General features: G+C 46.4%; 1 protein-coding gene and 1 non-coding gene across 3 annotated transcripts; one reads left to right on the forward strand and one right to left on the reverse strand.

Moving 5' to 3' along the window:
• Positions 1-64: 64 nt before the first annotated feature.
• On the reverse strand, positions 65-27,946 carry VDAC1 (voltage dependent anion channel 1). 2 transcript variants are annotated; one of them, XM_023255158.2, is made up of 9 exons: positions 27,831-27,946; positions 17,021-17,093; positions 16,476-16,525; positions 14,917-15,069; positions 14,780-14,832; positions 7,974-8,201; positions 3,867-4,017; positions 1,936-1,993; positions 65-1,009 (listed from the first exon to the last, which is right to left on the reverse strand). In XM_023255158.2, the coding sequence occupies exons 2-9, from the start codon at positions 17,085-17,087 to the stop codon at positions 918-920; spliced, it is 852 nt and encodes a 283-aa protein (XP_023110926.1). In that variant the 5' UTR covers positions 17,088-17,093; positions 27,831-27,946; the 3' UTR covers positions 65-917. The 2 variants fall into 2 exon arrangements, with proteins under 2 accessions (XP_023110926.1, XP_023110928.1); XM_023255160.2 differs by lacking the exon at positions 27,831-27,946 and adding an exon at positions 27,607-27,736.
• On the forward strand, positions 10,594-10,696 carry LOC111556759. Its single transcript, XR_002736492.2, has one exon. It is a non-coding gene; the product is annotated as a U6 spliceosomal RNA (small nuclear RNA).
• Positions 27,947-27,953: the final 7 nt, after the last annotated feature.

The following is a 27,953-nucleotide window of genomic DNA, read 5'->3' on the forward strand; positions in this document are numbered from 1 at the left end:
AACACAAATGCCAAATGCCCTGTTTATTCACACTTTTATTAATATAATAAAAACAACAGAAGGATGAGGTTTCAATATTTTATTCAAGTTTTACTTTAAGTGATGTTAATTACAGCATTTGAAGGGGAGGATCTAATTCCACACAAAATGGAAGACTCTAAAATGTACCCATTAAACTGCTAAAAAATAAACTGAGTGGCGAGAATATAACAGAAGTCCAATTTAGATTCCGAATGTTGTCACCATGTGATTACAGTCACAGAGACTCTTCCCAGCTTGCAGCTGGGACTCTTAGAAGCTATTTCATACTCTGGTGCAAGGGCAAAAAAAACACAACATGAGAGGGAATTAAGTCCTGAATTATTGGCTTCATCACATCCACCTTCTCCACCCCAAATGGCACAAAAGAAACAGCTACCACGCCCTGCAGACTACTTTTGGTGTAAAAGAGGTGATGGACTGGGGTGGAAACAGGTCATGAAAATCTGTCTAAAAAAGTCTCTTTCAGATGATTTTGTACACACTATCAGTGAGTCTCTCCTTCATTAGGGTAGGAAACCAAAGTTAATTCTCAGGAAGTCATAATTTCATCCATTTACTCAATACCAGTTTACAAAGTGCCTACGAAGTCTCAGCTTCCACTTGCAGCCATTTCTAGATAAAAAAGAAACCTGACAATTCTAGAGGGCCACCAAGGTCCCCCAAAGTCTACAGCTTAAAGGACTTTTCTTGGAATTGGGTTTCCTCTGTACCTCTGAAAGGGTAACACCTTAAAGCTGAATCATCTTTAACCTGGAGGTCTAACATGATATTTAGCAATACTCGCATCCCAGACATACGACATTAAAAGGTACACTAAATTCTGAAGGTAGCTATGCTCAAAATAGTTTAAAATTAAACGATTGTACAGTATTTGTTTATGCCTGAAATTCCAGTCCTAGACCAAGCTTGTGGCCACCAGCATTGACATTCTTGCCATCCAGCAAAGCTGAGAGCGTCAGTTTGATACCTGCAAGGGGAATAACCAGGGACAAGGAAAGGGGAGGGATGGAGGAGAGAAACAAAAAGAAAGGTCAACACAGAGCAGAAAGGTTAACACAAGGAGGAGTACCTAAGCACAATGGCAAGACAACACCAGATTCAAAACCTGCTTCAGCTGTGTGTGATCAGCAGGCCAAAAAACCACACGGCCCATCAGTCCCTGTTACTGAACACCCATCTGATTAATTCCACAGGCTTTTCCAAATCCACTTTAGGGAGTCCACTTCCCTTTGTCCTGTCATTGCCCCCTGCTACAATCATCTCTCTTCTAGTGGCACCATGCAGTAAGCTTCTTCAGCAAAAGTGCCTTGAAAGGAAGTCCAACCATAAATCAGACTCTGAGATCTCACTCTCGGTATGGACACAAACACACACACGTGCACGCGACTAACTGGTATTTTCCCTATAAAAGTTTGATTCTTTCATCATGTAATCTCAGATTTGTAGAGTTCAAAGACCCAACTTGACCAAACCAATCCCAAAGTGGTATTATCTCCCGTAGTTCTAACATACCATGGACCGGACTAGCCACCTGTGCAGAGGAAATCGGCACAACGGTTTTACAATGAGGATGACTTACGGGCTAGTTTCAAGAATCTGCTAGAAATAAGTATCAGACACTACGTACACAATGGAAAAACAGATGGAAGAAAATAACCAAAAGTGTAACACTCTAGCCTTGACCTTTTTCTCTCCTACTTACTACTTCTATGCTCCAAATGTTTTATAACAATTCTGCACACTTTTATAAACATTTAATTATAAAACTTTCTCTCCACTCGTTTATAATGTACTATTCAGGCATTATATAAGCAGTAACATAAAGCAGCAAACCAGCACAATTTTTCTTTAAGGCAAAGAAACAATTTCACTAACTTTCAAAGCAACACTTACCTGGCTTTAGGGTCTGAGTGTATCCTAAACCTATCAGGCTGGAGTTGTTCACTTTAGCCTAGTCAAGGAAAAGATAAGACAGAGTAAAATTGTTAAGTACTTTATGTTTTCATCTCCAAAATGAGTAAGAGCTTGGGAACCAACCAACTCAGGCCTTCAGAATCAAATTCTCTTTTTTCATGACCACTTTGATTATGAGATTCATTAAATTCAACATGAAATATATCAAATTTGAGAGCAAAGTCTCAGAAAAGAAACTCAAAGAGTCAACACAACTGTCAGTTAAAGGAAAGTTATGGGGTGCCCAGGTGGCTCAGTCAGTTAAGAGTCTCACTTCGGCTCAGGTCATGATCTCACAGTTCATGGGTTCAAGCTCCCCATCGGGCTCTGTGCTGACAGCTCAGAGCCCAGAGCCTGCTTCAGATTCTGTGTGTCTCTCTCTCTCTGCCCCTTCCCCGCTCATACTCTGTCTCTCAAAAATAAATAAAACATTAAAGTAAAATAAAATCATACTGGAGCAAAAGAATGACCTAGCCAGTCACTTAAATTTCAGCATTTTGTGAATGATAATTAATAATTAAGTTCAATAAAGAAGTTGAGTCAATGTTACCCTCATTCCTCTGCCTGAGTTGTAGGAAAACCTGGGCCTCCCCCGACCCCCTTTCTAGTGAAACAAGGAGAGGTCAGGAGCAGAGAAGGCTCACGTCATGAGAACACCAAGTCCTGGCAAAAGCTAAGGCTGCCAAGGTACGTTTTCCTGCTTGAATGCTGTTTTCAGACCTGACAACTTCCATAAGAAAGAACAAAGCAGGGGGAAAGATTTCCTGGCAGTAAGGGCCCCATCTGGCTGTTCCTTTTTGCTTATACCATCTAATTAATAAGGCCCCTCTTCCTTTGTTTTTAACTGCGTAACTTTAAGGGAGCCAAATTCAGTTCCCGTTTCAAATGGGCTGTTTGTAAATTACACAATAACCATCCTGCAACATGAGACTTCCGCATTCTACCCCAAAGGGAAGCAGCCAGCAGTGCCCTGTGACAACAGAGAGGAGTTCAACAGGATTTAAGGCAAAAATCGTGCAGCAACTCAACCGCGAGCAATGCCACCGAGTCTGCAAGATTAGATGCCAACTACTAAGTGCCAGGGTCTGGTTTCTTAATATCCAATACAAGAGCTGGCAAGAGGATGAAAAATGAGAAGCATTAAATGAACATGAATCCTGAGGGTCCTCTCTCTCTCAAAAAAAATAATAATAGTAATAATTTTTTTAAGCCAGAGGGGAGATGCCTTGGTGGCCAGTCAGTTAAACAGCCAACTTTAGCACAGGTTATGACCTCACAGTTCATGAGTTCGAGCCCACACCAGGCTCTCCCCTGTCAGCGCGGAGCCTGCTTCGGATTCTCTGTCTCCCTCGCTCTCTGCCCCTCCCCTGACTGCCCTATCTCTCGAAAATAAACATTAAAACAATAAAAATAAAAAAATAAAACCTTAGGGTTCAAGGTGACCCCCTTTAGAGTCTGCAGCATGGAACATAGGCTGATAAGAGCAGGCTCCAGAGCAAACCAGTATGGGTCAAGTCCAGGCCCAGCACCCCAGCACTTACCAGATGTCTGTGCCATCTGCCCTCAGCCTCTCTGAATTTCCAGTTCCTCATTTGTGCAAACAGGGTTAGAATGATATTTCTTTTTTTTTAAAGGCACCTGCCTCAAATAGGTTGTGTAAGAATTAAAGACAGTAACCCACACATAATGGGCTCCGCACAGTGGCTGGCATCTACAGTAAGAGCTATTACTATTATCACTTTCCTCATTTCAAACTTTTTGCATAGAGAAAAAAAATCTCTAGCTCCAGCATGGAACTCCTGCAATCCAGAAGGATTCCATCCTAAGCTTCAGGTGGAGCCTGGGTGATGCGTGATTCCACAGGTACTCACCGAGAAGCAGGCGTCAGGATCGATCTGATACTTGGCCGCTATTCCAAAGCGAGTGTTACTATTTCCTGCTGTCCAGGCCAGATTAACAGCGGTCTCTAACTTCTTGTTCACCTTCTGATAAATGGAGCCACCAAACTCTGTCCCATCGTTTCTGCAAACAATCAGAGCACAGGTGCCCATCCACCCCTGAAGGCAGGCTGGAGCTGGGCACAGTGGTCCAAGTCTGACAGAGGGCAGGGCTGCTATAAATGGACCAAAATGATCACAAAACGAGTACCAAAGTAGGGAAAAGCCTGATAGGAATGGAACAGACACCAGCTTTGGGAAGGTTCAAAGGGAGAGGCTAGTTTTCAACCACCATTGGGAACACCCAAAGGCAGGAAGCTGAGGCTGCATGGAATTTGAAATCTGCTTCCAAAATATTCTTTAAAATAGAAGCAACAACTAAGAAAATGGAATTCTGGGTGATATTTTTTTTTTTTTTTTTTTTTTTTTTTTTTTTTTTGCTGCTGCTGCTAATACTACCTCTTTTGTCAATGCATCTATCATAACAGTGGTAAGGGAGTAGAAGCAAATGAGAAGAGAACACAACCAGAAATGGTAAGAAAGGCTGGGCCACCCGTGTTCTTCAGAAGGCAGGTTACAGCCCTTAGCACCACCAGCTGCAGCCACTGCTGGGCGGGCACAGCCAAAACCCACCTAGCCCCCTGGAGGGGCAGCAATTACAGAAGAACTTGACCTGCAATTCAGACTTTTCCACCTGTGCAATACTCTTGGCCCAAACTGCAAAATCTCTACAGTTCTGATGGGATGAAAAGGAGACACTTGGTGCATTACAAAATGTTCCCGTCTTTCAAAAATGGAATGAAACCGAACTGGACAAACTCCTTCATCTCTTCCAAACACACCACAGTGACTCCAGCCTTTGGAAATATCCCTTTCCCCTCCTTTCCATTTTTAACACAAAACAATGTCAAAGTTCTGCCTCGTCATTTTGGGTGCTTCAAGTAGAAATGTCATCAGAAACTAGTAAGGCAGAGCCCACGTACTCCGGAATTCAGCAAAGAGCTTAGAACTCACTAATCCAGGGACAAACTGCTGATTCACTGCAAACTCCCCTCCTCACTAATATACTCTCCCTAAAGTAGATGCTCATTAAATACATTCTAAATGCTCAAGTTTTCCCCTGAAATTCAGGGATACAGACCTTGTACTTCCAGAAAGTACAAGGCCAGGACAGGCACCCCCTGATTTGCAGGGAACCAGAAAGTCCACAGAACAGCAGCTTGCCACAGACAAAACTAAAGTTTTTGATTAACTTTAGTATAACTGAAATCAGGAAATTTTCTTGGGCTCACATGTGTATCTAAAAAATGTCAGATTTTTCATTATATTCTAAAACCAGCAACACTGCCTTCCTGTTGGGAACTCTCAAAACCATAAACAGAGGGAAGTCATTGTTCAAATTCATCTACATGAAGCACAGAGCACAACTATGACACTTGGGCCTCTGCAAGCCCTAGGACAACCCAGATGGCTGTGTCGGCAGTTTCCACGCCAGCTAAAAATAAACCGTGTCCACTTAATAAAATCAGGTATGTGAGGCTCAGGTATGTGGGGAAAACAGTAACGGCCATTGCTATTCCTAGAATTGGTGCCAATTTCCAATTCGACACCAAGGAAGGACTTTCCATTTCAGTCATAACTCTAACTTAAAAAAACACTTCTATTGCTTGTGCCCTTTTTCCTGTGACATTTTTGTATATTGCTTTTTTTGAATTTATATACCTTTTTTGACTTTTTGGGGGGGGTGTACATTTCTATGAATTTTAACACGTGTACAAGATTTGTGTGACCACCACCACAATCAGGATACAGAACAGCTCCACCACCCCCAAATCTCCTCACACCACCCCTGGGCAGTCACACTCTCCCCCACTCCCACTCCAGAAACCACTGGACTGTCCATCACTCTGGTTTTCCTGTGACTTTTTAGCTTCAAAAAACTCAAAACTGGGGTGCCTGGGTGGCTTAGTTGGTTGGGCGTCCAGCTTTCGACTTCAGCTCAGGTCATGATCTCGATGCTGTCAGCTAAGCCTGCTTTGGATCCTCTGTCCCCACCCCCCCTCTCTTTCTGCCCCTCCCCCCCCTCAAAAATAAACTTTAAAAATAAATAAATAAATAGGGGTGCCTGGGCGGCTGAGTCAGTTAAGCTTCTGACTTTGGCTCAGGTCATGATCTTGCGGTTCATGGGTTCAAGCCCCGCATTGGGCTCTGTGCTGACAGCTCAGCTCAGAGCCTGGAGCCTGCTTCAGATTCTGTGTCTCCCTCTCTCTCTGCCCCTCCCTCACTCACGCTGTTTCTCTCCCTCTCAAAAATAAATAAACATTGAAAAAATAAACTCAATGGGGCGCCTGGGTGGCGCAGTCGGTTAAGTGTCCGACTTCAGCCAGGTCACGATCTCGCGGTCCGTGAGTTCGAGCCCCGCGTCAGGCTCTGGGCTGATGGCTCAGAGCCTGGAGCCTGTTTCCGATTCTGTGTCTCCCTCTCTCTCTGCCCCTCCCCTGTTCATGCTCTGTCTCTCTCTGTCCCAAAAATAAATAAACGTTGAAAAAAAAAAAAAGAAAGAAAGAAAAAATAAACTCAAAACTTATTATAATAATAGATCTGTTATATCATATTAATTCTGTTATGTTAACATAAATAAATAAACTCAAAACTTAAAATAGATCTGTTATATTAATTCTGTTATGTTAACATAAATAAATAAACTCAAAACTTAAAATAGATCTGTTATATTAATTCTGTTATGTTAAAATAAATAAATATAAATAAACTCAAAACTCAAAATAATAGATCTGTTATATTAATTCTGTTATGTTAATTATACTAATTACAGTAGCCCTTCCTTATCTGTAGGGGATCCGTTCCAAGACCCCCAGGGGATGCCTGAAACCACAGACAGTACCGAACCCTACATATATGCTACATTTTCTCCTACACATCCTTACCTATGACAAAATTTATAGAGTAGACGCAGTAAAAGATCAGCAACAATAACTTTTATGATTTTAATAGAACAACTATAACAACATACTGTAATATAAGTTATATGAATGTGCTCCCTGTCTCAAAATACCTTATTGTACTATGTATGGCCTTGTCATGATGATGTGAGATGATAAAATGCCTACATGATGAGATGAAGTGAGGTGAGTGACACAGGCCTGTGACGTACATCGGACTACTGCTGACCTTCCAAAAATACATCAGAAGGGGGATCATCCACTTCTGGACCGTGGTTGACTGGGTAAGTGACATCGCAAAAAGTGAAATGGCAGTTACGGGGGAACTACTGTATAAAAATTTTTCAAAAAACTTTGTAAGTGGAAATGTTATTAAATACTATACATGTACCACTTAACTTAACTTTAAGAAGTCACTCCTTTAGTGACCTCTAGTGGAAAGAAAGAAATCCGAAAAAGTTGTCCCCCAATTGTGGCATCGGGATTTTAGAGATGAAACATCCGTTTCCCTTCACCTACATCAGCACTCCACTGCACTCCAATTCCCAAGCTTAACTACAAGGGGCTCTCTAAGCCAGTCTGCGCTTTTCTCTTCCCTTCACTGTACTATCTGGTAGTTAGTCAACTTTTGCATGCTGTGCCATGAGAAGACACTGTATGGAACTGAGATCATCATCCCCTAACCTGGTGTCTCAGATCTATGTTTCATTAAGCATGGCAAGCTGACCTCAGGCTTCCTACAGAGAAAGAGGGACAGCCACACCTTTCCCCACTATTTTGTTACTAACAATGAAAGGAGTTCCAATGTCCATAAAGGGAAGGGACACTCCACTGGACTGACGTCATGCCCTTGCTGTAACTGATAAGTCATTCTGTGTGTACCAGTGACAGCTCCGACCGTCTCTAGAACACAAAGAGCCTAAACCACTTCCAGAATTGGACAGGTGGGAAACAGAAAAAGACCAGTAGGCCATGTGGCTCATGTGATGTCAAAACACTCACTTTCAAGTGATTAAAATGTGAGCTTGAAAAGCAATCCCCCTCCTGCACACACTCACACACGACACTCACGTACACTTACACATTAGTGTGGAGCTGGAATTCGTCAGTCTTGTAGCCAACTGCAAAGTTGCTCTGGGTCACTCGAGACTTTGCAGTCTCAAAATTCATCTGGTAGCCAGCCAGCCAGCCCTCATAGCCCAGCACCAGAGCACCCCGGATTGAAGGGCCGGCGATGTCGAAATCCACGTCACAGCCCAGGTTGATGTGCTCCCGCTTATACCCTGTCTTGATTTTAGCATTTTTTTTCCTGAAGGAAAAGAAATTATATTAAAGTCATAAGCTTACTCACCTTGTGACAACCATACCAAAAGAAGGCAAAAAAAAAAAAAAAAAAAAAAAAAAAGTTTTAAAGCTCAGGTTATATACAGGGATGGAGGGCAAAGTCAGCACACCCCAGATCTCCCTTAAGCAGCTGCTGTGCCCCCATGGAAGACCACAACCTCTCTTCAACCACAAACCCATCTGCAGAAATGCCACAATAATCAAGTGAGAACACAGGCAAGGGGGGCACTAAGTAATTTTCCTTTACTAACCTCTCCCTATGCCTAATGTAATGGCCTACACAGGCATTTATTAGGTAGAGCGCTCATGTAATTATGAAACAGATGTTATCTTTGCTATTCTTCAAGTCTATGAAAAAGACACAGTGTATCTGTCATGAAGGCATCTATCTAAACAGAAGCTTTTTTTTTCAAGCTTTTATTTCAAAAGATACAGAGAGAGCATAAGTGGGGGAGGGGCAGAGAGAGAGGGAGACTGAAAATCCCAAGCAGGCTCCACACTGTCAGCATGGAGCCCGATGTGGGGATTGAACTCACAACACCCTGAGATCAGGACCTGAGCCGAAACCAAGAGTCGGACGCTTAACCAAGTGAGCCACCCAAGGGCTCCTAAACAGCAGCTTTTAAGGAGATGGTTGCTTTCTCACTTTGTGGTTCACTTAGTAAATAAACAAATACTAGGTACATCCCTCCTAAGTAAATATGACAGATAGCTTTTAACTCGGTATTCATGAGATCTCAATGAGCATGTATTTCAGAGACCTGGGTACAGATGTAGAACCCGGGACCCTGCAGTCATGGGGGCTGGGAAACCTCAGAGCCTGGAGCTTACTTCCGATTCTGTGTCTCCCTCTCTCTCTCTCTGCCCCCGCCCCAGCTCGAATTCTGTCTCTGTCTCTCAAAAATGAATAAACATTAAAAAATTTGGAAAAAAAAAATACTGGCAATGGACTGAAACATATCAAATATGTTTAAATCTATGAATTCATTCATACTGACACTTAAAACACAGACATTGGGCATCTTTAGAGACTAGAGAACCAATGTGTTACTTTGAAACAGTAAATAAAAAGGAAGCAAATGTTTATGCCACCTTTCCTACACTATCTCAGAGTAACCAATAGTTTAGAAGTTTCTTTTTATCATAAGAGACTCTTAAAAACTGAGAACAAACTGAGGGTTGATGGGGGGGGGAGGGAGGGGAGGGGAGGGTGGGTGATGGGTATTGAGGAGGGCACCTTTTGGGATGAGCACTGGGTGTTGTATGGAAACCAATTTGACAATAAATTTCATATATTGAAAAAAAAAAGAAGTTTCTTTTTATCGAAATATTCTACCTAACAAATGAAGAATGAATGATTAAAGTGGAATTCTCACCAGTCTGTAACCCCTGAGTGAACCGTGAATAGCACTAACGTATAAAGAAAAAACCCAGCCTTCTATGCACATCCAATGGAAGCATATGTCACCACTTTTATTCTACCCTCTCCCCTCCCCAATGGAATCTAAATGCAATGAAGCCTGTAGACTTACCAATTCACAGCAAATATGAGGGACAGGGTAACAAGTTAAATGACCATAGAGAGGGGCGCCTGGGTGGCTCAGTCGGTTAAGTGTCTGACTTCAGCTCAAGTCATGATCTCACAGTCTGTGAGTTTGAGCCCCGCATTGGGCTCTGTGCTGAGAGCTCAGAGCCTGGAGCCTGCTTCGGATTCTGTGTCTCCCTCTCTTTCTGCCCCTCCCCTGCTGATGCTCTGTCTCTCTCTGTCTCAAAAATATATAAAAACATTAAAAAAAAATTGTTTTTAATGACCATAGAGATACACACAGCATAGTTTAGTCTATGTGTAATCTTATGGGACAAATGACCTACTTTCAACAAATAAGTTAGAAGGGGGGTAAAAAAGGCAGAGGAGAATCTAAAAATTAAAGAGATTTAAGGAGGCAAATGACCCAATTTTCACAATTTTGCACGGACAATTTTTGATTCTGTAAATTAAAAATGAAATCATGTAGGAGCACCTGGGTGACTCTGTCGGTTAAGGGTCTGACTTCAGCTCAGGTCATGATCTCACAGCTCAGGAGTTTGAGTCCCACATCAGGCTCTGTGCTGATAGCTCAGAGCCTGGAACCTATTTCAGATTCTGTGTCTCCCTCTCTCCCTGTCCCTCCTCCACTTGTGCGCTCTCTCTCTCTCTCTCTCTCTCTCTCTCTCTCAGAAATAAACAAACATTAAAAAAAGTTTTTTTTATGAAATTATGTAAATTTGATCAGACTAGAGATTTAACAATATTAAAGAAAGATGATTAATTTTTTACAATGTAATCATATTGTGACTAAACTTTTTTTAAAAAATGTGTGCCTCAGCAGCACATGTATTAAAACTGAAACGATACAGGGAAGATTAACATGGCCCCTGCAGAAGGGCGACATACAAATTCGTGAAACGTTGCAAATCTTTAACTACAGAGAACAAGCTGACAGCTACCAGATGGGAGGGGGCCAGGGGTTGGGTGAAATAGGTGATGGGCTTAAGGAGTGCACTTGTCATGATCAGCACCAGGTAATGTATGGAATTGTTGAATCACTATATTGTACACCTGAAACTAATACACAAGACTGTTAACTACCAGAATTAAAATAAAAACAAGTGGCAGCTGGGTGGCTCAGTCAGTTCATCTGACTCTTGATCTCGGCTCAGGGCATGATCTCACAGTTCTCGGGTTCAAGCCCCATGTCAAGCTCTGCACTGATGGCTCAGAGCCTGCTTAGAATTCTCTCTCCCTCTCTCTCTGCCCCTACCCCACTTGTACTCTCAGAATAAACTAAAAAAAAAAAAAAAAAAAAAAAAAAAATCATCATTTAAAGATACATATTGGGGCGCCTGGGTGGCTCAGTCAGTTAAGTGTCCGACTTCAGCTCAGAACATGATCTCACAGTTTGTGAGTTCGAGCCCCATGTTGGGCTCTGTGCTGACAGCTCAGAGCCTGGAGCCTGCTTTGGATTCTGTGTCTTCTCCTGTCTCTGCCCCTCCCATGCTCATGCTCTGTCTCTCTCTCTGTCTCTCAATAATAAATAAACATTAAAAAAAAATTTTAAAGATATATATATTAAAACATTTACAGATAAAATTATGCAATAACTGTTATTCAAAATAATCTGAGGGTGGAAGAGACTGTGAGTGCATAAATAAAACATAATTAGCTATGGGTTGATAATTATTAAAGCTGGGTGATGGTAACATGATGAAGGTATTTTTTTTTAATGTTTATTTTTGAGAGAGAGACAGAGAGAGAGACAGAGAGCAAACAGGGGAGAGGCAGAGAGAGAGGGAGACACAGAATTCAAACCAGGCTCCGCGCTCTGAGCTGTCAGCACAGAGCTCAAGGCAGCACTTGAACCCAAGGACCACGAGATCATGACCTGAACTGAAGTCGGAGGCTTAACTGAGCTACCCAGGCGTCCCCCTGGTGAGTGTTTAATATACTAGTCTTTAGTATGTTTGAAATTTTCTATAACAAAAAATTTAAGGTTAAACATTCCAAGTCATCAAGGAGATGAGACTTTCCGAGATCATGGTTGAAAATAAAGCCAACACCCTTCACAAGTGACAATGATGCTTACAACTTTTGTTCAAGTTGCTTTGGTACATTTTCACAAGCTTTGAAGGAAAGGAGTAACAACCAAATTATCTGTCAATAAGAAAAACTCAAAATAGGGGCACCTGGTGTCATGATCTCATGGTTCATCAGATCAAGCCCTGTGTAGAGCTCTAAGCTGACAGTACAGAGCCTGCTTGGGATTCTCTCTCTCCCTGTCTCTCCCTGCCCCTCCTCTGCTCATGCGTGCTCTCTCTCTCTCTTTCTCTCAAAATAAAATAAACCTCTTCTGGTCTGCCTACCCTTTGGAGGAAGCAACCTGGGTTTTGGCTTATCCAACTGGCACCATGCTAGTGGGGTGATTGATGAAAGGCAGCTGCTCGGAGGCTGACATTTAGGAAGGGAGGGAGACCAGCACTGTAAAAATCAGGCATCTTATAACCACTGGGTAAAAAGCTGCTGCTGACCAAAGCGTGCCGCTTGTGGCAGGGCCTCTGACCAGTGGTGTGGACCAGCCATCCCAGACCACTTACATGGTGCCTCCTTACCCTGTCTCAATGAATTCTGGCCAGGAGCACAAAGTCCCCAGAGAATAGGCAGTGCTCGGGCAGTGACTCAGGTTTCTCTCCAGGCTTCTGCTCTAATGCAACACTCCACGTCTTTGGAGTTTTCCCTCTTTCAAGTATTACTGGGATTTTTTTTTTAAGCTACTTAAACAATAGCACTAACTTGACAAGCACCTGAGAGAGGCATGACTCTGATATCCAGTTAATGATCTGGTTTTTCTGTGGTAGGTACTCAATGTGGGGGCTGGTCCCTAGAGGAGTTTGCAGCCTCATCCTTATGTGGTCTACGCTCAGCTCCTTCAGAAGCCACGATGCTTTCCCAGGCTATCCGCCTCGGTAGGTCTGGAAAGCCAGCTGTCACTTTCAATCTCCATAAACCATCAAAACCTGCCTCAAATACCCAGGAGCAATACGGACACACTGTGCCCACAATCTTGGTTTCTATATGCCATTCTTCAATAAAAGGAACTGAAGCTCCTTGCAGAAATGCCTGATGGCAGGACTACAGCAGAAGATGAGCCTGCTATATCTTCCGAAGTAGAGCTCAAAAGAAGTGACAGGGGATTATCAAAAGCACACTTGGAGACACGCCCAATGGCCATATCTGAAACAAATGAGTAATCAAATATATTGTGGTAATAGGTTATAACCCACAGAATAAAATGTCTGTGGATCCATATCAATATAAATAAATGATTCAATAAATAAATGGAGAAGGAAGAGCTCCTCCTTAGAGTAGAATCCCAATTAATAAATGCAGAAGGCATGATGAGAAGAGAAAATCTTTACCAAACATACTGGTTGCAGGCAAGAATCACTATGGATACTAATTCTGTTTTTCAAAAAGTAAGAAACAGAATATTTACATAGTCTCACAGTATCTCCCGACATACCCATTTACAAAGAGAAAAGTAACTTCATAGAGAAACCTGGCAAAGACCACTTTAATCAAGTGATCAAAGTTAGTATCACCAGTAAAGAATACTGACATATACATCCTGATATCACGCACAAGACAGACCCAACATCACTTCTGTGGCTGTATAACAGAAGTGTTATAAGATAATAAAATAAATAATATAACAATAATATAACATAATATAATAAAAATGCATAACCTGAGTTTGACCATGAGGAAACATCAGACAAATCCAAACTGAAGGATTCTACAAAATAATTCATCAATCCTATTTAACAGTGTCCAGGTCATGAAAGACAAAGAAAGACTACGTTCTAGATTAGAAGAGACCAAAGAGATTTGAGGACTAAATGCAATCTAGTATCCTGAAATGGGTCATGCACCAGAACTAAGACATCAGTAGGACAACAGATTAGTTAACTGTATGACAGCCATATAAATTTCCTGGTTCTGATAATTACATCATAGTTATGTAAGATGTTAACATTAGGAGAAGCTGCGTGTAGGATGTAAGGGAACCCGACATGCTATTTGTGCAACATGTGTCCCATCCAGTCACTTTGAAAAGCACCAGGAGCTGAGGCAACCAACACACGGTCTTGCCTCCTGATGAGCCCAATAACAGTGAAGCATAACTGGTTTGTGGCTGGGGGACATGGGGCAAAAAGTGCAGCCTCAGGAGCCACGCTGCACTTAAAACCCATCCTCTCTCAGTGATCCTATGTAGAAAACTGGGGAAAGGGCCCTCCCAGCCTGAAAACTGGGGCTGGCAACAATGATCGCTCAGACACGGCTTCCCAACATCGCCGGCTGCCTACAGCCTTGGCCGCTTACATTCCCAGCAGCCTCACTCACATGAAACACAGCATTACTGGACCACACAAATCCTGTAGCCCTCCACAGATGAAGCCAGGATGGCCACAACACGCAGCACAGAATCTCACTATAAAACACTGTTAGGGGTGCCTGGGTGGCTCAGTCGGTTAAGCGTCCAACTTTGGCTCAGGTCATTATCTCACAGTTCATGAGTTTGAGCCCCACGTCAGGCTCTGTGCTGCTCAGAGCCTGGAGCCTTATTTGGATTCTGTGTCTCCCTCTCTCTCTGCCCCTCCCATGCTCATGTGCGCTCTCTCTCTCTCTCTCTCTCTCTCTCTCAAAAATAAACATTAAAAAAAAATTTAAGGGGCGCCTGGGTGGCTCAGTCGGTTGAGCATCCGACTTCGGCTCAGGTCATGATCTCTCAGTCCGTGGGTTCGAGCCCCACGCCGGGCTCTGTGCTGACCACTCAGAGCCTGGAGCCTGTTTCAGATTCTGTGTCTCCCTCTCTCTCTGACCCTCCCCCGTTCATGCTCTGTCTCTCCCTGTCTCAAAAATAAATAAAACATTAAAAAAAATTTTTAAAAACAAACAGAAAAAACACTGTTAAACGTCCTTGCTAAGAAAACACGTGAGATTCTTACCCTGTGTTTGGTGAGAAGGATGAATCAAAGGTCAGCTTCAGTCCACGTGCAAGCTGAACAGAAAAGAAACGTGCCAGGTTTAGTCAAAGGCAGGGCAGCAGAATAAAACCGTGTCTCTTCGCAGTGACCACCATTACCTGATCCTCCACAGTAATCTCTGTGCCTAATGTGTTGTCAGTGTTCCATTTCTCCGTAAACGTCAGACCGTATTCAGTCCATCTGTACTTGGTTTCCAGACTGCCCGTCACTTTGGTGGTCTCAGTGTTGGCAGAACCTGAGCTCGTAAATTCCTGTAAAGCAGAGAGAGAGTCACGGCCTGTTCCCCAGGGCTCCACTGAAGCATCCTAAATGGAACGGACTTTCCTCTATGCAAGAGGTGAGACCTGAATGTGTGGAGGCAAAGGCTACTTCTACAATTCAATTCAATATTTAAATACAGATGGGATTAAAGAGCCCTGTTAGTTAAAAGACTCTTATGGGGAATTCTCTGTCAGGAGACAGCTTCCTTCCGCCCTGGTAATACATCAGTCTGGACAGGAAGACAATCCCGCTTCCACAATACTTCCAGCCAAATACAGACCAAAACCGCTGAGCTCAAGATGACACTGGAGTACATCAACCCCAAAACGTCCTCCTTCCAATAATCCTCACACACACAGTCTAAAAGGGATTACTAATTTTTTTTTTTTTTTTTTGATAATCAGGTGGCATTGAAAACAGCTCAATTTTAAAAAGAAACAAGGAGGGGCGCCTGGGTGGCGCAGTCGGTTAAGCGTCCAACTTCAGCCAGGTCACGATCTCGCGGTCCGTGAGTTCGAGCCCCGCGTCAGGCTCTGGGCTGATGGCTCGGAGCCTGGAGCCTGTTTCCGATTCTGTGTCTCCCTCTCCCTCTGCCCCTCCCCCGTTCATGCTCTGTCTCTCTCTGTCCCAAAAATAAATAAACGTTGAAAAAAAAAATTTTTTTAATAAAAAAATAAAAAAAAATAAAAAGAAACAAGGAGGGGCGCCTGGGTGGCTCAGTCGGTTGAGCGTCTGACTTCGGCTCAGGTCACGATCTCACGGTCCGTGGGTTTGAGCCCCATGTTGGACTCTGGGGTTGATGGCTCAGAGCCTGGAGCCTGCTTCTGATTCTGTGTCTCCCTCTCTCTCTCTGCCCCTCTCCCGTTCATGCTCTGTCTCTCTCTGTCTCAAAATGAATAAACGTTAAAAAAAAAATTTAAAAAGAAACAAGGAAAAATAAAACAGAGTTTATTAACTCAGTGAGTATTAACAGCTGCTAAACTAGGGACCTATCAGCAGCATGCCCCTGGACCACCCATCCCATACAGGATGCGATGAATGTGACAACCACAAACTGCCACAATCAAAAAGGTCCTTTCAGGGCACCTGGGGGGCTCAGTCAGTTAAGCGTCCAACTCTTGATTTGAGCTCAGGTCATGATCTCACGGCCATGACATTGAGCCCCATGTCAGGCTCCTTGCTGAGCACAGAGCCTGTTTAACATTCTCTCCTTCTCTCTCCCTCTGCCCCTTCCCGACTTATGTGCGCACTCTCTCTCTCTCTCAAAAAAATAAAACATTTTAATTTATAAAAAGAAAAGGTCCTTTCATTGGACTCTGCCACCCAGGACACGGTAGTCATCCTCTCCACTGATTTACGATAAACCCCCATGCTCCGTGTCGATCAGACAACTTACCAGTCCATTCTCAGATTTTGTCTTCAAATCGAGTTTGATTAAGCCAAATCCTAAAGAAAGAACATGGGAACTGTTAATAGGCTAAATAACTAGCTCGAGAGCAGCAACTCTGCCTCCCTTCTCCTGTTTCAAGATGCCGTGAGTGTGCAGGGTGCCTGTCTCCACTGCTGCCTGCCTACCTGTGGAACTTTGGCTACCGAACAGTGGCTGTGCGCTCCCAGCAGAATGACAGGGAAAGGTACGGGACAGTGTGAGCACAGGCCTAAGGATGGGCAACACTTAGAAACTGCACTCCATGACCACGGCACACACAGAGCTGCTCCCACCTGTGGGAGAGGAAACCAGGGCGTCCACTTGTCTGCAGCGATTCGTAAGCCTGCCCTTACCAGGTGTACAAACCAACACTGCTTTATTAGGCAGAGTAGGCTTGTCTTTTTTCCCCCCCGACATCAAAGTTCTGAGAGTTGACCCACCCAGGTCTCCCGAACTGTGATGGGTAAAATCCCAAACATGCCAACCCAGCCCATTAGCTCCGAAACACTCACCATAACCCTTGGTGAAGACATCCCTGGCACATTTGCCAAGATCAGCATACGTGGGAGGCACAGCCATCTTCGGCTACAATAAAAGAATCACCAGAAGACACGCATCAGTAATTAGGGAAATTAGTTTTCCATCAATAAAAATTATTAGCTATAATTAACCACCAATAAAAATCATCAGCACAGAGTCCCAGGCACTTTATTCTCCCAGGTGTGCACAGAGAAGCCTTGCTCTCTCGTGCCTCCTCATGTCGAGAGGTGGAGACACCCAGGTAAGTTCTGTCGACAGCAGACCAGCCTGCCTTTAGACCTCTTCTTCCTTAGCACCCCCAGGACTGAGCACAAGTGCAGAATATAGCAGCAGTCGGTAAACATTTGCTGAATGAATTAACTGTCAAAGACAAATTCCCACGAGCCAGCTACTTTACTGAATCGCAGGACTCTTGCCAATAAAACATATCTTCTTACAAAATGTCGGCTGCTATGGCATCCAGTGTACTGAATAGAGCTTTTCAGAGCTTTTCAGGCCATCCTATTTTCCATATGGTTCTGATTTCATCCATTCCAACAAAATACTTACAGAGTACCTACTATGTGCCAGAATAAATGCAACTTTTCAAAAAACTTTGTATTTCAGGGGACCCCATTTTTTTGAGTATCAGACTCCTCACAGAGAATACAGTAAAACCTAACAATTAGGCAACTCTTCACATGGAAGGAGATATAACCACATCCCCTCTCCCTACCAAAAAAAATTAATTCAAACAAACATTTATTGAGCTACAATGTGACTTTATTTTTTAAAGTACTACTTGAAATTGTTACATATCACTAAGTCAACAAGCATTTATTAAACACCTCAGGGTTCAAGGAAGGCAAGTAATTCAGAGTCCTTTCCCTAAGGCCACACTGTGTCCCTGAGAGGCTGTATTCTGACGCATTACATACACAGAATTAAAATCCTAATCCAGGACAGTGCAAGCACACACGCACATGCACACACACACACACACACACACACACACACACACACACAGTGTGCTCCATCCAGGAGGAAAGGAGTCATGAGAAAGCACCATGATCTGCATCTTCTCCATTTCCCAAATCATCAGCCCTAATTAGTAGGAATCCAATTAACCCAAGGATGGTTCCATTAATTTTTAAAATATAGTATACCTAAATTGCCAAACTGAGCCTGCATATATCCCACCTGAAGTCACCGACGTATGCACTCACACAAGCAAACACCTGCACAGCATGTTCCTGGTAAGTGGGAACCCAATGAAAAATGTCTCAATCGGGGCGCCTGGATGGCTCCGTCAGTTAAGAAAAATAGTTCAATGGGTCCCAGGGGGAACAGCATCACCACAGGAAGCTGCATTCCTGACATAAGCTTTAACATCCTAGATGCTGCAAGGAGCCCACAGAAGCAATGAGTACGCTATAAAACAAACAACAACAAACTTCCACCACTTGAAGTAATAAAATTGTGGTCCAGGTCCTATGGTACTTTTTTCAGAGGTTCTGCTAATTCCGCCTCCATTCACTTTTTTGTCAGAGCAGAGTGGAGCAGCCCAGCGAGCTGTTTACGATCCTCTTTGTTGCTCTTGTTATCTCTTGCACGTGATCAGGCTGGAACCATGGACAGCTCAGTCCACATTAGGATCAGGGCACAAAGAGCATGGGGGAAGATCCATTTCAGGCTGTCCCCATTGGCTGTTTCAAGTCTGGGGACCCCCCCCCCTCGACTTGTCCCCCTTCCACCCCAAGCGAACCTCACAGGCACATCCACCCCAGGGACAGCCAAAGAAACCATCCACCAGGTCATGCAGAATACCCCCAGCCTAAGGCGTGGATATGTCTCAGCCACAGATGGCCCTGGCCCCTCCCAGAAGCAAGGAAACAAACCTGCGTCAAAGGCTGAGGTGATGGAGCCCCGAGGAAACTTGCAGAACATCTCAGCAAAAGATCCAGAACATTCTCTACAGCCACCAGTGCCAACAGGTATCAGTGGACTGAGCACCCCTCTTCAGCGCTGCCCTTCCCCAGCTGGACTGCAAACTCAGCCTCAGGGTGAGGAAAGAGCAGTACAGTGGCAACCTCTCTGGGTCAGCCAAGACCTCCCTGTACCTCAGGGGCCAGGGAGTTCCAAAAAGTACCCTCTGCTGTGGCTCTAGGACCCACCTCACCAGACACGAACAGCTTTCGCATCAGGGAAAAGCAGATCACTCATCATTTAATGTTCCCCAAATGCTCTCACTCATCACTAATCCCCAAAAAAAAGAACCAGCAAAACCACCTGTCAAAAAACACTCCACCACCGACAAACATCACCCTAAAGTACATGGCCACTAAGGAGATTACCATCCAAACACAAGGGAGCTGGGAGGGCAGAGGGAGCTTGGATGAGGCCAAGTTCTCCTTGCAGCTCCAGCTCGGCACCTGGCAGGGAAGATGCACAGGAACCCCCAGCTGAGCGGAGCCAAACCCACTCCTGGACCTGAAGAAACACCCACCCAGAAGCCACAGGCCCACACCTGCTGTGCAACTGTAGCTTCCCCTAGGCTTTTGCTGCAGTCTTCTCTTTCCCCACCCAGTCGCCTCCTGCATTTATCTGACAGGACTGAGGCAAGGCCTGAGGCAGTGTGCCTCTGAAAAGCTCCGCTTTCTTACAACTGCCAACAGCGCCTAGAAAATGCCCATTTTTACACAGTTCTCAGCACCCGCTGCAAAAATCATCTTCTTGTACAAATGATTTCCATTCATGTTTTCTCAGGCCGGGACCAGGGGGTGTGAAAGAGACCTCAGCAACCTGCTTTCTCATTTAACACGCTGCCTGTGCTGATTCTAAGGCTGAACCCTGACCCCCTGGCCCCTACCTCCGCCTAGATCAGCTCCAAATCGCTCCAAATCGCTCACCATCTGTCTTGGTGGCATCCACCCCATGTGCCTTCAGAAGCCCAGCCTCTAGAGTCCGAGCGTGAGGCGGGGCACTTTGACACAGGAAAGCAGCCGGCCCTGGACAGATGGGAATCAGAAGCCGGTCTGGGTGAAGGCTTCAATGCAGAGCCTGCGAGCATGGTTCCCAAGGATAAGTGGAACATGAGGGACGGACAGGACTGGACTGAGCAGACCTTCCCACAGTCACTGATGACTTTGAGAAGGACCAGTAAGTCACAGTGGGAGACAGGAGTCCCTTGTTTCCCTCCACTGCCTGTTCGCCTACCTACCCAACCATTCACTGGCTGACCTTGAACAGATTATGCAAGCTCCACTCCAGCCGAGGAATGAAAATCCAGCCCATACTGGAAACTCAGAGGGGAGAGATAGTATATCGCCCAGAACAGTCTGCATAACACTTACATAACCTCCACCTTGGGGGGACATATCTTCCTTGACTCATCAGTTGCCTGTCAGTGACAGCTGCTCTGCTTCCAGCGCCCCCACCACACCCACAAGTGCACACCTACCCCCAACTCACACCCTTGAACTCAAAGCAGCCCGGAGCCTGTCATGCATAAATTTATCCAAAATATGTAAAAAGCTATGTGTCAAAGATGACAAGCCCTGGCAAGTAGCAGGTATTCAATATAAAGGTCTGTTTAATGAGAAAGTGTGCAAGGAGCATGAAAGTATTTTTATAGTAGAAGGAAAAAAATAGAAACTTAGTATCTGACAAGAGTCTAAGCAAACGGCGATGTAACCAAGCAGCAGGAGCGCCCTCTACAGGGAGGCTGGCAGCACCGCCAGGAATGGGGGGGTGGAGACAGCCACAACTAGTACCCTCTCCACCCGCCTTGGCCTAAGGAGAAGTCAACTCAGGCTGAGGAGACCAGCGGGCTTCAGAAGGGAGCAGGCCCACTTACTACCTCAGAACAAGGTGTGGACTTTAAGGGCCTCAGGGAGCCACTGTAGAGTGAGTGACACACCTGTGTTTGAAAGGCTCACTCAACAAACAAATCAGCAAAAATGCAAATGAAAACATCCACTGTTGGTGTGGAAAATGGTCACCCCTGTTCACGCCAGTATAGGACAGCCCCTTTGGAGACAACTACTGGCCAATGCGTAAGTGGGCATGCATTAACCTAGAGACAATTCGACTGCTAGGAACCCAGCCAAGGTTTCCAGAGAGGAGCACACGAGGATGCTCACCGCAGCATTAGTTCTGTAACACAAGCCAGAAGAAATCTAAATGTCCACCAATGGGGAAATGAATGAAAATTAAGGTACTTAAAAAACTAAAGAGCACCATGTGGTAATCAAAAAGAATGAGGTGGATTTATGCAAGGTGCCATAGAAAGCTATCTTTGACATATGGCTGACCCTTGAAAAACACAGATTTGAACTTCGCAAGTCTACTTATATGTTGGATCTTTTTCAATAAATACAATACTGTAAATGTATTTTCTCTTCCTTATGATTTCGTTAATAGTATTTTTTCTCTAGGGGCGCCTGGGTGACTCAGTCAGTTAAGCGTCCAAGTTCAGCTCAGGTCATGATCTCGCAGTTTGTGAGTTCAAGTCCCGCATCAAGCTCTGTGCTGACAGCTCGCAGCCTGGAGCCTGCTTCGGATTCTGTGTCTCTCTCCTTTCTGCCCCTCCCCTGCTCATGCTCTCTCTCTCTCTCTGTCTCTCAAAAATAAATAAACATTAAAAAAAATTTTTTTAAGAGTTCTTTTCAAAAGTAGTAATATTTTTATCTAGCTTACTCTATTGTAAGAATACAATATATAATATATATGTATATATAACATACAAAATATGTGTTAATTGACTGTATAATATCAATAAAACTTGAGGTGAACAGTAGTAGTTAAATTGGGAGGGAGTCAAAAATTAGAGAAGGATTTTCAACTGCATGAGGAGTAAGCACCCCTAACCCCCACAGTGCTCAAGGGCCAACTGTAGTTCAATGCACAAAGCAAGTCACAGAAAATGTAGAATTCTGCATTATTAGAGGAAAACCCTTTCACATACACGTTTAGGCGCTCACACATTTGTGAATGACGGGAAAGCATGTAGGAAGGCTACAAGCCCATCTGTACATTGTGGCTGACTGGGAGCTGCTTCTGGAAACGAGGGGGGTTGAGGAAAGGAGGAGAGTTAAAATAGGATTTTCATTTCTTATTCCACTTTATTAAAGTTGTTTGTGCATACTGATAACTTTTTTAAGGACATAAAATTTAAAAAACCCAACCAACGTGTCTGAAACGGAGCTACGCCGCCTTCCCGATGCCACAGTAAGCCACATTCTAAAAGACTGCTGCAACAGAGGTGCCAGAAGGGAAAGGCCTCGTGGGAAGTATCTATCCGGGTTCCAAGAGCAGAGTCCAACTACGCTGAGATGGCAGGGTTAACAGGCAGGGCCTGCAGGGGGAGCATTCTACCCCCAGATGACCACCTGTGGCTCTGGCCACCCTGCCCAGGAGGCAGGAGTAGGGCAGGGCTCCCTAACTTTAATGTGCATGAGAAGGGCCTGAAGCACTTGTTCAAAAGCCTCCTTCCCCCCCCCTTAGCCTTTCGTAGCCTAAGAAACAGGCAGGACAGCACTTCTGTCGGCAGAGGTAGAATCCCGGCACAGGAGCCGTGGTACCCTCAAAGAGCTAACAACCACTGCGGTGGGGGACACAGGGAGCAGGGGGGCCTTAAGTTCCCAAGACTCAGTCTTGTGAGCAAGGTGACACCTAATGGATTAAGAGACACCATCTTCAAGGGCAAGGGTACAACAGCACTAGGACCCAAACACCAGGAGCCACCCTGCCATGGCATGTCACAGCCCAACTGGGTGCCCAGGCAGCAAGGCACAGTGACTATGAGAAGGAGCTATGAGCCTGGCAGAGGATTTGCCAGCACCAGCCTTTACTAGCTGTGTAACTTTGGACAAGCCACTGATAACTTACACTCCCAGGGTCTCATTTTGCTCACCTATAAAATGGGGCTAACACTAGTGCCTTTCTACCAGAGCTACTGCAAAGATTAAGTAAGTTAGGTAGGCAGAGCACGTAGGAGTATCTGGCACACGGTGAGGGCTCCATAAATGGCAGTGCTAATCACAGTCCATTAATCTGGATATTCTCTGTCCCTTCAGATCCATTTTTCTCCCCCATCCTGCTCTGTGACCCAAGAGCTGATCACTATGGACTGCTATCGAAGGCTATGTATCGTTGGTTTTGGCCAACAGGAGGCACCAGCAGAAGATGGGAGAGAGAGGCTGGAGTACTCATTTCCCAAGCTCCCTCCCTGCTGGGCCTCAGGTGGGCAGTGACTGCTTTCCAAGGCCACAGCTCCTGCCAAGGAGCTCCACACTCTGCTCACACCTTTGCAAATGGCCCCTTCATTATGCTTTCTTTTATCACCCCATGTAAGTGTGCCACTGATTCGTGCAAGGGCCCTGACCAAGAGGGCAGTCACCTTCACCACCATCACCATCACCATGACCATCCTGGATTTCCCTTAGAAAGGGAAAATTGTAGGAAAGCCTTTGGTTCTGCTGTTTCTCTAACATCCATTTGAGGTGGTTTGTCTGAGCAGAACTGGGCCAGCACATAGGAGGAGCACCAGACCAGCCAGGGATTAGAACAAAAGCACCTCCCCCTAACTCTGGGGACCAGGAAAAGCAACTTCCCCAGCAGGAGGTTAGCCCAGCTCTGAAAACCAATATATCAAGCCAACACCATCAGAAGCCTCCTCACACCCCTATCCCTATCTCATGGAAAAGGCAGCCCCTGGTTATGTCCCACCGGATGCTGGCAAAGCCGGTGACCTGTGTGCTCTGAAGCAAGTCTGTGCTCCCAGTACAGCTGCCCTCCCCTCCTACTCCACGAGAGGCTCACACCGGGGAGCCCGGCTTCCTAGGCATTGCTTCTATTTTAAAACACTCTGGGAGCTAGGCCACCACCAGCACAGCCTTCCATAAGAAGCCGCAAGGGAATGTAACTGACTTGGGGGCAGCCTGCAGGCCCACCCACCCATCAAGGGAAGAAAAGCCTGGGCTGGCAGGCAGCATGGCAAGGTCTGGGTCCCAGGTGCACCCAGGGCTCCTGTCTGACCTCAGACACCTCACATTTCCTGGAACCTCGCTGCCTGGCTTGACCCAGTGGGGTTTAAATAGACAGTGCTTGGGCAAGTAGATTTGAGAGTCAAGCAGCCCTGAGTTCCAATACCACTCCACGACTCTCCAGATATGGGACCCAGGGCAAGTCACAATGTATATGCATCTCACGTTTCTTCAGCTCGAATATGGGGAAAGAGTATCTGTCTCAGCATCACCGTGAGGACTGCTAATATGAAATACTTAATACAGTGACTGGTACGTGGTAAGTACACAATGACCAGAGAGAGGATTTTATTACAGGTTTACATTTTATAGATTTCTTAGTATAATTACCGCTGCTGTGCAGGTTATCAAAAGGCCACCCTCAACCACAAGGTCCAGAGTCCTCCCTGACCACATGAGGTACTCCTGAGCTGACTATTGTCCAGGTAAGTCCTGGAAGAATGTCTCCTACCTCATCCCAGTAAAAACTGACCTTTCTCCTGATAGACACCCAGTGTCACTGTCCTTGCAACAAAGAGGAGTGACTCCACTGATTACAATCCACTGCCAGGCAGCCTACACACAGCCATACACACGTTCACTCTGCTCAGCGTGAAAGGAGAACAGTTCCCCTCTGAACAGTAAATTTGGCCTTTCAAATGCATCCACATCTATTAGCTGGTGGCAAGGCCCCTTGCCGTGGCAACTTCAGTGTGGAATCACCAGCACTAGAACTAGCCAGACCAGGTCCCGAATCCCAACTCTGGGCTCCAGCCTCCAGACCCATGAACAAGAGTGCCTCTCTCCCGGGGTTTGCAGGATGGTAGATTCAACGTCACACATACGTTAAGCCCCCGCAGAAGGGTGCTGAGCAGGCCCTCAATGAAGACTGACTGTGACGATGATGATGATGATGGTCACACTTTTATAAAGGAGACACTGAGGAACAAGACAGTGAGTTGACCTGTACTCAATCCTGTGGCTCTTGTCAGAGCTGTGTTGTGAGCTCAATCTGCTCCCCAGGACTCTTTCCAGGACAGTTCTGGAGAAAGGGCTTAGAAGCCCACTCACCCTCACCTCCCTGAGAGCAAGCAGTAAAAGGGAGGATTGTGCCCAGGCCCAGCAGAGGACCCCATTGCTCACTTTCCCTCAGTGGAGTCTGTGGGGAGCCCAAGGCCACAGACTCTCTGAGTTCCCTGAGGGGCTGCCTGCAGGTTTGGGCTGGCTCGCTCGCTCTCTCTCTCTCTCTCTCTCTCTCTCTCTCTCTCACACACACACACACACACACACACACACACACACATCTCCCCCAGTCACCACCAACAACGATGTCAGGCCATTAAAATTCCATCAAGGGCAAAGTGAACTTCAGTGCCTTGGGAGCATCTCATCAGTAAAGATGGGGGGGCGGAGTCAATGTCCCTCATTACCACCAGCTTGAAGGTTACTGTCCACATCTGCCCAGGGTCCAGCAGGACTGGCAGCCCACGGGCAACTCCTCACTATATGGTCTCCTGGAGCCCCTGTGTTTGTGTCTACAGACAGCCCTTGCCTCTACCCAATAGAATAAAAATACAGAAATAAAACTAAGCAATCAACTGAGAGCAGTACCCCCCTCCCCAAGGTCAAGCATTTTATTCAGAACAACTCCAGCAGAAGTTATCGACCCACCCACCACCCACCATCAGAGAAGGGAAAAGCACTTAGGAGAATCCCATTCACCCTGGTCTCCCTCCCCTGCAGGCCCAGAAACACCAGTTCTACAACTTTCCCACAGGACCTGGAAAGTCACAGAATGAAGATAGCACGTTTAAAGCAGTTATGTCAAATTGGGAAACAGTTTTGCGTCTCAGTGCTCTAGGGCTGTACTTTCTGCAGGAGCTCTTTAAACAGACGTGACCCTCTGCTAAGCAAGACTATTTTCTGGAAGTGAGTGAGATAGATGTGTGTGTCCCTCAGAAAGGATGTCCAAGATCAAGAGAATATGGTCTGGGGCTGCAGCCACTAAATATGCCCATTCAATAACTTCACAAATACTTAATGAGCAACTACTACAAGACATATGCTGCAATGGCAAAAAACAAAAAACAAAAAAACAAAAACCACAACTATCCTCCTATCAGTAAGGGTAAGTTGACTCTTGGATAAAAAGGAAGAGCACATTTACCCCCACAGACCCTTCTCAAGTACCTACTGTGTGCCAAATGGCACCACCCCAGGCAATGAAAACAAAGCTGCAAAGGGCTTAAGCCTAACCCTGTAGAACTCATTCCAGAGCTGGGGTGGAGAAACAAGGCAAGCCCTGGGCAGCCTGCCCTGGCCTTGCCAACAGCACATTAGGCAAAGTAGGGGCCCATTCTCTACCTCCTCTGCGGAGGTAAGGCTGGTCAGGGTGATGGAGACCTCAGGTGAAACCTTCCCTCAGGTCTGCACGCACTTCCTACTTCAACCTGACCTTGTCCATAAACTTAAAGAATTTTTCATTAATGATCATGGAAGTTACTCAATGCCTGGCACACAAGTGTTTAGTAATAACGTTTAAAATAACAGGGGCTGTATTTATTAAACGTTTTCCAGAACACCAAGTGGAGTAGAATGGTCTACAGAGGATGGGCTAAATCCTCCCCAAAAGCCTCAAGTGTCAAGGTTTCTACTGAAGGTTTGGCGTTAATCAACTCATATCATTCTTCCCAAAGATGAATGGCCGCTACAAGAAGAGCTACAATTGCTCCTATTGTACAGATGAGAAAACTTAGGCTTCGTATCGCCCCGGCTGTGTGACCTTGGGCAAGTCACTAGGATTGCAGCCCTGAAATCCAAGGGCTCCAACCAGTTTCGTGAAGGCACAGACGCACTCGGTGAATGAATGAGCAACCGAACCAGGATCTCTCCTAAGGCCAAGGAGGCCACATCCGCTCCCCGCAGGGCGTCCTTTCCCAAGGCCGAGCCTACTGCACAGGCTCCTGCGGCCTAAGTCGACTCTCAGCCTCTCGTTCCGCCCGGTAGGGAGCTGGCACGCGCGGAACAGCGCCGGGCGCCAGCTTCTCCGGGCGTGGACCAGACAGGCCGGACAGGGCGTGTGGGGCTGGGAGCGAGGGACCGCGGTCGTCACAGGAACTCATGCCGGCGGCGACAGCGTGGCCCGCACAGATCCGTGCGCCCAGCCCGGTGAGTGTGGGGGCAGGCGGTTCCCCGCCCGAGCCGCGCTGGCGGGATCGAGGGCCAGAGGGCGCCGCCGGGAAAGGTCACCTAGACCTGCAGCCGGCCTGGCCTTCACGCGGCGGCCCGTGCCCTTCCGCCCGCAGGTCCCCGAAGGATCGAGTTCCAGCCGCAGGCGCCCCCGGATGTCCGGCCTCCCGCTCCCGCGCCCCGGCCCGCTTGCCGCCCGCCTGTGCGGCCTGCTCTGCGCGGGGAGCTCCCGCTCGGCCCCTGGGGCCCGGTCCTCATCCCCTCGCCCACGCCCGCTCCTCCCCCCACCTCTTGCTCAGCTCCCCAGGGCAGGGCCCGCGACCCCAGGCGCCGGCAGATCGCGGGCCCATGTCCGCATCGCCTACCTCGGGGGCGGTGGCGGCGGGCTCGGCGGCTGCTACCGCGGGGGCTGCAGCGCGAGGAACGGAGAGCAGCGGCGGGGCCGAGGGCGGGACAGCGCGGACGGCGGCGGCGCGGACCCGCCCCGACCCTGCGCGCCCGGCCTGGCGAGCTCCGCCCCTGGGCCCGCCCCGGACACCGCCCAGGCCTGGGCCCGGGTCCCCAACCAGCTCCCGGCCAGAACCATTACCTTCCTGCGACCTCAGTGCCCACCGCGGACGCGTGTGCCCGCGGGCGTGTGCGGGCACGCGTGGGTGCTGCGTGCGCCCGGACACCGGGCCGGGGAGGCGTGGGGCTGACGTGTACAAGATGT

Source organism: Felis catus, chromosome A1 (genome assembly GCF_018350175.1).
Source record: "Felis catus isolate Fca126 chromosome A1, F.catus_Fca126_mat1.0, whole genome shotgun sequence".
Lineage (NCBI taxonomy): Eukaryota > Metazoa > Chordata > Mammalia > Carnivora > Felidae > Felis > Felis catus.

Bases quoted from the DNA above. Each gene is read 5' to 3' on its own strand.
- VDAC1 (XM_023255158.2), bottom strand. From the start codon at position 17,087: ATGGCTGTGCCTCCCACGTATGCTGATCTTGGCAAATGTGCCAGGGAT. The intron at 15,070-16,475 runs GTAAGTTGTCTG...TCTGCTTTACAG, and splicing joins CAAAATCTGAGAATGGACTG to GAATTTACGAGCTCAGGTTC. The intron at 14,833-14,916 runs GTAATGGTGGTC...TTTTCTGTTCAG, and splicing joins AGATTACTGTGGAGGATCAG to CTTGCACGTGGACTGAAGCT.